At 32.2% G+C, this 10,349-nt stretch overlaps 1 protein-coding gene across 1 annotated transcript; it reads left to right on the top strand.

Annotated features, from left to right (window-relative positions):
- The first annotated feature begins 275 nt into the window (after positions 1-275).
- ABCB27 (transporter associated with antigen processing protein 2) lies at positions 276-4,825 on the top strand. Its single transcript, XM_085735979.1, has 17 exons — positions 276-409; positions 699-770; positions 862-897; positions 1,005-1,079; positions 1,204-1,328; positions 1,429-1,528; positions 1,630-1,801; positions 2,265-2,383; positions 2,479-2,589; positions 2,679-2,823; positions 3,005-3,137; positions 3,279-3,354; positions 3,443-3,508; positions 3,698-3,805; positions 4,049-4,156; positions 4,244-4,441; positions 4,557-4,825. Exons 1-17 carry the CDS (start codon positions 356-358, stop codon positions 4,758-4,760), a joined length of 1,902 nt encoding a protein of 633 aa, XP_085592105.1. The 5' UTR covers positions 276-355; the 3' UTR covers positions 4,761-4,825.
- Positions 4,826-10,349: the final 5,524 nt, after the last annotated feature.

Here is a 10,349-nt window from a genome sequence, read left to right as displayed (position 1 = left end):
AGTAGGATATACCATTACCACTCATTCGTTTCATTAAGATTTGATAATGACGTCCTTGCTGACGTCTTCTATCTAATACGAATAAGTATCTTTCAGAAAAAGTAGACAGAGCAAAAAGAAACAAAATACATTAAAGTAACTTTAGGTGTATACGTCTCTATGCTATTGCTATGCATTTGTGTGTATTATTTCCAAAATACATTTAGATATTATTATTGTATCTTAAAAAGATTATTTTATTTTATTTTATATGGATTATAGACAATACCTCCCTCAGTATTGACATTGCTCCATAGTTATTGACTATTGAGTAGAGTAGAAAGGTCGTAGAGAAAGGAAGGATCATTGTTTGAGAATGAACGGGCAAAGAGGCGAAAGAGCACCTCTTTTGGAGGCTGAACGCGGTGCTGTAAGTCAATTTCTTTCTTTCTCTCCTATCAGTAATCTCTCTTCACCCTTTGTTTTGTTCTGTTATGACCATAGTTATTTTTTCAGATTATGCATGTTTTTATTGTTTAAGACTACTACTCTACTAGTATTGTTATCTGAAACTGTAGTCCCCCACTCCCAATTCATTATGCTTATTGGTTATGCATTTATTATTACTACAATACAAAAACGTCCAAAATTATTTTGTACCCTGCATTTATCCTTCTACACTTGTTTACCACTCTATTCGTTGTTTTCTTATATTACAGGGAAGGGGAAAGAAACGTGACGATTCCACGGCAGATCAAGTATCAGACCTTGAACATGGTGATGGAGTACCGGTAATCATATCATACCCCCTTATTGGACTATTTAAATCATCATATTATTATTTTTAAGAACACTTTTTACCTTTATGTATTAAAATTTCAGGCTGCACATGTGGGATTCTTTAGAGTCTTTTCACTTGTAAGTAGCCACTGGCTTAGTTGTTTCATGTATGTACAGCTGCCATATTTTTTTTATTAAGATTGTTAAAGTTACTTCTTTTTTCTGTTTTTGAAAAATAATAACAGGCAAAGCCTGAGGCTGGAAAATTGGTCATTGCTACAGTAGCTCTGTTGATTGCAGCCACATCAAGTACCTTAGTTGTATGCATCATTTACTCTCTTTTCTGTTACGCCAACACGTATCTATATTACTTGCTCCAATTGTATAGATTTTATAAAGTTAAAGGTTCGCTCTTACGAACATGAAAATATGTTGCTTCTGCAGCAAAAATTTGGTGGGAAGATAATTGACATTGTCTCAGGGGATATCGGGACTCCCGAGGAGAAAGATGCAGCATTGGAGGCTGTCAAGAACACCATACTAGAAATCTTCCTCATTGTTGTTATCGGGTAAGTATGATCCTTGCGATCACCTGTACTTTTCAACTCATCTTGTAGTTTTATCTTATAATGATCTCAAACGGTTTACTGAGTAATCTGAGTTTTACAGTTCAGTTTGCTCGGCACTTCGAGCCTGGCTTTTTTACTCTGCCAGTGAAAGGGTTGTTGCACGGCTAAGGAAGAATTTGTTCAGTCACCTTGTAAACCAGGTAATTTGTTTGTTTCTCTTCAATTATGTTACTTTTGATAACTTGGAGAGTAGAAAATTTTAAATTTTGAAGCTTTTAATTCACGGATGATGGTTTTTCAGGAAATAGCTTTCTTTGATGTTACACGGACCGGGGAACTTTTAAGTAGGCTATCTGAAGATACACAGATCATTAAGAATGCTGCAACTACCAACCTCTCAGAGGCATTGAGAAACTTGTCAACTGCATTTATTGGTCTCAGCTTCATGTTTGCAACATCATGGAAGTTAACATGTGAGTAATATGTGCAGCACCCACACACCCATCAAGGCATACCAACCATTGAACCAATCAAATTCATGAAAATTAATTATATATTTTTAATACTTATTAAGTAAGATTAGAATCATAAACTCATAAAAAATCTAATTAGATGAAATTTCAATTGAGCAAAATGACACAAAACATGTCCTACAAGTTAAAAATATTTAATAAGAAATACTAAATAATAACAGTCCTTATGTGGACCATGCATGTGAGATTTTATTCTCATTTTTATTCTTGATTGAATAAAAAAAATCATACTAATTTGTCACCAGTGGTTTTTATTGTCTTTAAACTGGTTGAAAAGGTTCTCTTATTGTCAGGTTTTTCGGATTGTCTGGACAAATTGACAAGTTTTTTGAGGGATTTGGTCTGGTTTTTTAATCTAAGATTTATACTAACGTGTGTTCTCTCTCTTGACAATATCTTGTAGTATTGGCTTTGGCTGTTGTACCTGTTATTTCTGTCGCTGTTCGTCAATTTGGTCGTTTCCTGCGTGAACTCTCTCATAAAACTCAAGCTGCAGCTGCAGTAGCTTCTTCAATTGCTGAGGTACGTCTCTCCCATTAAACAGAGTAGAATAGCTTCAACTGTTTTTCATAGGAGAAGATATGCTAACCGATTTAAATTTTGTCTGTGTTGCTTAGGAATCCTTTGGTGCAATAAGAACAGTTAGATCTTTTGCTCAGGAAGATTATGAAATAGAACGCTACTCTGAGAAAGTTAATGAGACCCGATCACTTGGACTTAAACAAGCTGTGAGTTAGTCATTCATATTTTGTTACACATGCTAATGTTCAATTTTATTGCCCTTACAGCATTTAATCTTGTCTACTTTGTTATACAGAAAGTTGTTGGACTCTTCTCTGGAGGTCTTAACGCAGCATCTACGCTTTCAGTTATTGTAGTTGTTATATATGGAGCTAATTTGACGATCAAGGGTTCCATGACCTCGGGTGATCTTACATCTTTCATTCTTTATAGTCTCTCAGGTATTTTCCTCTTTCTATTTTTTCCTTTTCCAAGCTAAAGAGTTCTTATCCACAATTGAAAGTATGTTAAGTTGCTAGTTGTTTTTCTTTTTTATTTAATGCAGTTGTGATTTAATCTGTTGAATTCGAATTTGAGCTACCAGTTTTGTACTTATGTCGACTCAATTACTTTGCCTTGTAGTTGGATCTTCCATATCTGGTTTGTCGGGATTGTATACTGTAGTTATGAAAGCTGCCGGCGCTAGCAGAAGGGTATTTCAACTGTTGGATCGTGCCTCATCGATGCCTAAGGCAGGAGATAAATGTCCTCTGGGGTCAGTTACATAAATTTCCTACACTATTTTCTTAAGTGAATTTCAGAATTTAAATTTACCCCTTTTTAGCTTAAAATATTTTCGATTTAAGAAAGGCGATCTCTTAAAATGAGAAGTGATATTAAATGTCTATTATTGTAGTGATCATGATGGGGAAGTGGAACTAAATGATGTATGGTTTTCCTATCCATCACGCCCTAATCATATGGTGCTCAAGGTAGCGCTTTCCTTCTAGTTTTATGTTCTAGTGATATAACTTCAGCGGTAATAATTAAAACGAAGTATAATTCTCTGCTCTTTTCTAGGGCATTAATATAAAACTGCAACCTGGCTCAAAGGTTGCTCTTGTTGGTCCAAGTGGTGGTGGAAAGGTTAGTTCATATTTTCTTGTGATCATCTTCTCTTACTTTTTCCTTTGTTTCATTGTTTATTTTGGCAGCTCATCATTCCAAAGGTTATGATTAAAAATGCTTTAATAGAAGCGTAGAAAAAGAAAAATATAGTTAAGTGAACACGAATAACATCATGTGCATTAATTAACTCGGTTCTTGTTTGTGCAGACTACAATTGCAAACTTAATTGAAAGATTTTATGACCCAACTAAGGGAAATATTCTCGTGAATGGTGTTCCTCTGGTAGAGATATCACACAAACATTTACACAGAAAGGTATTTTATTTTTTTTTATTTTAATACTTGGTTCTTCAAATAGTTTTGTATTTCTATTTATTGCCAAACACTGTAAGTCTGTAACCATCAATTAATAATTCGGCACAAAGCAGCTGTTCCACCATGTAACCATATGGTTTAATATATGAAGTGTATGATCTCAATATAAAATTAACCCTCCAAAATCTAATTTATTTTTGTGATTTCAATAACTAATAAAGTGGTTTGCTCCCATATTTGCAGATCAGCATAGTTAGTCAGGAGCCTACACTCTTCAATTGTTCCATAGAGGAGAACATAGCTTATGGATTTGATGGCAAAATTGAGGATGCTGATATTGAAAATGCAGCTGTAATATTTATTGTCTTTTTTCACTAACGAGACAACATCTCTCTCCCATCTTTCATTTGCTCATGATTGTTATCAAATTGAATGCAGAAAATGGCCAACGCGCACGAATTTATATCAAATTTCCCAGAAAAATACAAGACTTTTGTTGGAGAACGAGGCATAAGGCTTTCTGGAGGACAGAAACAGAGAATAGCAATTGCTAGAGCGCTGCTTATGGACCCAAAAATTCTCTTACTTGATGAAGCCACCAGTGCCTTAGATGCTGAAAGCGAATACTTGGTGCAGGTGAGTTAACCCATTAGTTTGCACGAGTTTATTTTCCCAGCTTCACCAACGTGTAAAATTTTCCTATCACTGTGTTTTGCGCAATAAGCTAAAAGATGTAATGAACATGGTGCAGGATGCTATGGATTCAATCATGAAGGGAAGGACAGTTCTAGTCATTGCTCATAGGTTATCAACTGTTAAAACTGCTAATACTGTTGCAGTTGTTTCTGATGGTCAAATTGTTGAGAGTGGCACTCATGACGAGCTTCTCGAGAAGAATGGTGTTTATACTGCATTAGTCAGGAGACAACTACAGACAACAAAAACTGAAATCTAATCTATGCCTAACCAAGAATGGTGTTTATACTGCATTAGTCAGGAGACAACTACAAGTACAGACGATATCTAATCTATGCCTCGCGAATTCCTGATAACCGTTGCCAGTGACCACAGTACTTTCGAGAACACTCTAGTCTGCTCGCAGACCATAGAGGGGAGGGGGCACTTTATACTTCGACACACAAAGTTCTAAGTTAAAAAATTTTGCTCCTTATATTGAGCACTATGTTTATCTACACTTAATTTGAGCAAGTTTGCTTGGGAAAATTTAAAGTTAGCTTTGCATGCTAGTCGGATAAATCAAAATGCTGGAAGATAAATGAAGTTGCTTAAATCAAATGTGACTTGGGACCAGTTTGGAGTGAGTTATTTGAACTCATCTACTGACATTAGTTTGTGAGACTGTTTGGGAGAACTTATGAAAACAACTTATGACAATTTTCGGAAAAAAATAGCTTATTTTCATAAATTCTCTAATATAGTTTATATATAAAAAAAAAAAAACTTATAGCATATACAAAAACAATTTAACTTTATTTTATCTTTAAAATTTTTACATTTTATATTTTCCTAATCTTTTGATATTTTATATTTTTAATCATTTTTGGAGTTATTTTTGGTATCATTCTCTATTGATCCATTTGTGAGAATCACACACATTAAGTGTGAAGAAGTGAGAAATTAGGAATTCGAACCAGCGTCACAATATATTAACCTACTTAGACTGATTTATTTAAGTTTATCTACTTGCATAGGTTTTGTGTGAAAGTTTGGGAGAATTCATGAAATCAGTTTATGACAATTTTTATAAACTTTTTTCTACTTATTTTCACAAGTTCTTCAATACAACTAATAAAAACAACTTATAGCATATACAAAAACTGTTATGAAACTAAGTAAATAGAAACAATAATAGAGAGAAGGAGAAGAAGAGAGAATAGAGAGAAGTATTATTATTCTCTGATCTAGTTGAGAATGTTACAAATGAGCTCTATTTATAGGGAAATAGAATAGCTTATGGACTAAGTCCAATGATCTAGTAGTATAGCCCATTAACCCATTTGCTATTTGGACATCCACTATAATATTTATAACACTCCCCCTTGGATGTCCATCGAGGATATGCCTCATTAAAACCTTACTAAAATAAAACCCAGTGGGAAAAAATTATAGTGAAGGAAAAAGAGTACAATATCCTTTTGAGTGTGAACTGCCTCGTTAAAAACCTTACCAGGAAAACCCAATGGGACAAAACCTTGGTGAAGGAAAAAAGAGTGCAGGACACATTTATTTCTCCCCCTCATGAAGACAAATATACGGAGAAGACCAATTCTTAATACAAGTTTCTCAAAAACTTTACTTGGGAGTGACTTTGTAAAATCATCTGCAAGATTATCACACAAACAAACTTGTTGAATGCATATCACCATTCTTCTGAAGATCACTGGTGAAAAAGAATTTGGGAGAAATATGTTTTGTTTGGTCTCCTTTAATGTATCATTCTTTCAACTGAGCAATACATGATGTATTATCTTCATAAATGATTGTTGCATCCATTCTTCCAGAAGATAAACCACAATTATTTTGTATATGTTGAATCAATGACCTTAATCAAACACATTCTCTACTTGCCTCGTGAAGTGCTAAAAGTTTTGCATGATTTGATGATGTTGCTGTTATGGTCTGATATACAGATCTCCATTAAATGGTTGTATCTCCACTTGTAAACAAGTAACCCGTTTGTGATCTACCATGATGAGGATTTGACAAATAACTTGCATCTCGAAGCTAACGAAGTACATGTTTGACTCCATTCCAATGTCTTCGTGTAGGTGAAGAACTATATCTTGATAATAAATTGACAGAAAATGATATATCAGTACGTGTATAATTAGCAAGATACATCAATGTTTCTATTGCATTGAGATATGGTACTTCAGGACCAAGTAGTTCTTCTCCCGTCTTCTTGAGGTCTGAAAGGATCTTTCTCCACATCTATGGATCTTACAACCATTGGAGTAGACAATGGATGAGATTTGTCCATATCAACCTTTATATAACAAAATTTAAAATTTCTTCAGGAGTTCTAATAATATTTATACCATTATCATAAATTCAATTATAACAAGTTCATTTTCAAATCCTTAAGATGGCCAAATGATGCCATCTTTTCAATAGTTTTGATGATATGTTTTATGCAAATGAAATCCTTCAGGGAGTTTCATATAATCATCACTATTAAGTGAGTGATACAAATAAATTGTAGTGCATCATTCATATAATTTGATCCTTTCATGTGCTACTAAACTTAATCAAGTATGAAAAAGTTCTTGAATTCACTTCAGGTGAATATGCCTCTTAAAAATAGTTGTCTATTAAAAATAAATGGTAGACATTTACCAATTCACTTTCGGTGAACATATCAAACTCTATATACATGTATTTTATCAATCTAATTCCCCTTTCGCGCGAAAAATCATATATATCCATTTAACTTCACACCTTCAAGTGTGTGGACTACAAGTCCAAAAAAGTCTGCTTTATGAAGCGAGTTTGATTTCACTAGAATTGTCTCTTTTCATTTGTAAATATTTTGATTATCTATAACTTTAATAGATTTTAACATGTGATCCTCGTTTTTACTTATCACATATAGCGCTATATTATATGCAAAAACACGTCAATGTTGACTTCATTTCGGTTCCATCTCATTCCATTGAGATCTTTCATTCATGACATAATTAATTGATATTTCATAAATTTTAGGTACTTGACAAGTTCTTCTGGAACTGGAAAATCGATTATGTCATAACACTCTTTTAGATTTTATATATCCTCGTTTGGGTTATCTTTCCTTTAAGCTCCTTTTCTTATTCGAGGATTTTTATATTTGGAACCGATTGGTCTACCATGCTTCAGGCACGGTTGAGACTCATTTGCAATATTAGAATATCCTACAGGGATATCTATTTCGTTTGGAGCATTAGCAGCTAATATTCAATTTGTTTAACTTTGCAAATGAGTTATATCTTGAGGATCGTGATGAGACAATAATATTTCCTTTCAAATAATTTATTTGAACTTCAGGTTCACATTTTTTAGCTGCTTATCATCTCCCCCTAATATTGGGAAAACTAATCCATCAATTGATAATCAACCTACTGGGTTGTAAACAAGTTGACTTAATAAAACTTATGATAGATGGAGATTCATATCAAAAATGTTTTCCCAATATTCTTTCAAGATTTACCTAGTGTATTATATTGGAGCAATTGCGATATACACAACACATCCAAAAATTTACTAAGATGAGAAATATTAGATTGTTAACCTAAAACCAATGATGAATTAGAGGGAGGACTTACATATAGTAATAAGTTGGCTTGATGCAAATCAATATATCAACATAAAAGATTGTTGATTCCCAAAATAGAGTTTATAATGTATGGCTTCATAAGTATCAATCATACAATTAACTTTAGACGTCTAAAGAATGGATCTTCAAGTCCATTTTTTTTATGAGCATATGCTAGCAATTTTTCAATATCAATTTTAATTGACAAATGATACTTATCAAACGCTTTCTGAAAAGTTCAGAAAATAAACTCATTGTCAAATTTGTTGACAAAATAATCTCACAAACTTCTGGTTTGTAAGTTAACAATAATCATACATTGTTGGTCGAATAATCTCACAAGCTTCAGGTTTGTGAGTTAACAATAACCACACATGTCATTTAGTTGATCCATATTTTCGGTGTATTTATTCACAAATATCACCTTATACACATTTACATGTATTGAAGGACTAAAATCCTCAAATTTTCTACTTCCTTGAAGAAAAAAATTATTTGATTGAAGAATCTACTGGATCTTCAATACAAATCCATTAAAATTTATCTATTTTTGCATCATAATAGATCCGGGATAACCCAACCGGTCTTGCCAACGACAAACTTAATATAATATGTAAACTTCTGGTTTACATAATATGTGCTTTCATTGCACTAATATAAGCGTATTACAAATCATAGACAACATCATTTTTCGATTATGCTTATTTTCACCATAGTATATCTCGTAATAGAGATGTTTAACATATATTTTTCAATATGATATCCATTTAGATGGATATCTTAAAACTCAATAAAATTATATTAAATGTAACCTCAATGTGTAATTTTGTTACTCTATTTAACAATACATTAGCTCTTCAGGAGCTTTGAGTAATCTTTATAGTTATTCAGGAACTATATCATAAATGATCAAGAAAAATCATTTTGAGCAATCCTTCAGGGATTGTTATATATTTTTAAGAATTACCATTTGAAATATGATTTGTAAACTTCTGATTTACAATAATATGTGTTTCATTTGTTTTTATCCATTTGAGGTTTGAAACATGATTTGTAAATTTCTGGTTTACAATAATGTGTTTCATTTGTTCTTATCCATAATGTTTCCAAATAAAACTATATAATAAATATGATAAAGTCTTGATTTATCTCTTGTATTACTATAGATATAAAAAGAGGTAAACTCAAAATTTATCCAAGAAAAAAAACTTTATAAATCATATGTATTTTTCAGGTGAATAATTACGCAACAAAAATTTGTCCATAAGATATATTTCAAAAGTTTGATATCTTCACAATGTAAATTACATGTGAGATCACGAGAAAATATATATATCTAACATGTAATATTTATGAGATAATAATCTTGAAGAATTTGTGCTTACCTTGTAATCCAAGCCATATAGAAGAAAATCATAACCAAACTTTGATCAATACGGAGACAATCTTGCAAATTTCAATCCATATAATAGAAATATGATCATATCAATAAAATCTTTGATCACGTAGTAATTTCTCAACTGATCTAAGTTCATACTAAAGAAATCGTACGACCTTGACATGTATCATATCAATAGTAATCTTTACTAAATCAATTACCATAACTATGATATTAGTTATATAACACAAATAGTATGAACCATTCACTTCTGGGAATGACGTTCAATGTGACCTTTCACCATTTTGATCAAAAATCACTCATTATTCAATTACAAATGCGAGTAATTTTTCAAAAATATTTTTGAAGATATTCACTCATTTTGCTACTTCAGGAGCATATTCGAGTGGTATAAAAACATGTATTGTCTCACATTTTCCTCCTTTTTTTTTTATGATCAAATAGATCTTATAAATTTATGTTCTGTTATGATTTAAATGTGTAGTTCTTCAAGAACTCAACATCAAATTTACATAAGCGGTGACCAAGAAAAATCACTTTTTTATGGCCCACAAGGGTGTTTGATACTATGGTATTAGTTCTTCTGGAACTATGCCACGAATTTTCATGAACAATGATTGAGATGATTCATTCCTTAAATAGTCCTTCAGGGATGCTTCCAATGATATGTTTATTTTAGTTATTCAAGAACTATATCACAAATGTTCATAACCAATGATCTTTGAAAAATCATTCTTTAAGTAATCCTTCAAAGACGTGCTAATAATAAACAATTGTACTTCTTTGGGATTAAATCATAAATGATATTAATAAACAATTATAATTCTTTGAGA

Source organism: Medicago sativa, chromosome 8 (genome assembly GCF_051527215.1).
Source record: "Medicago sativa cultivar Bolivia chromosome 8, Bolivia_mono, whole genome shotgun sequence".
Taxonomy (NCBI): Eukaryota; Viridiplantae; Streptophyta; class Magnoliopsida; order Fabales; family Fabaceae; genus Medicago; species Medicago sativa.
Note: the sequence above shows the minus strand (reverse complement) of the source record. Positions and strands in the feature narration are given on the sequence as shown.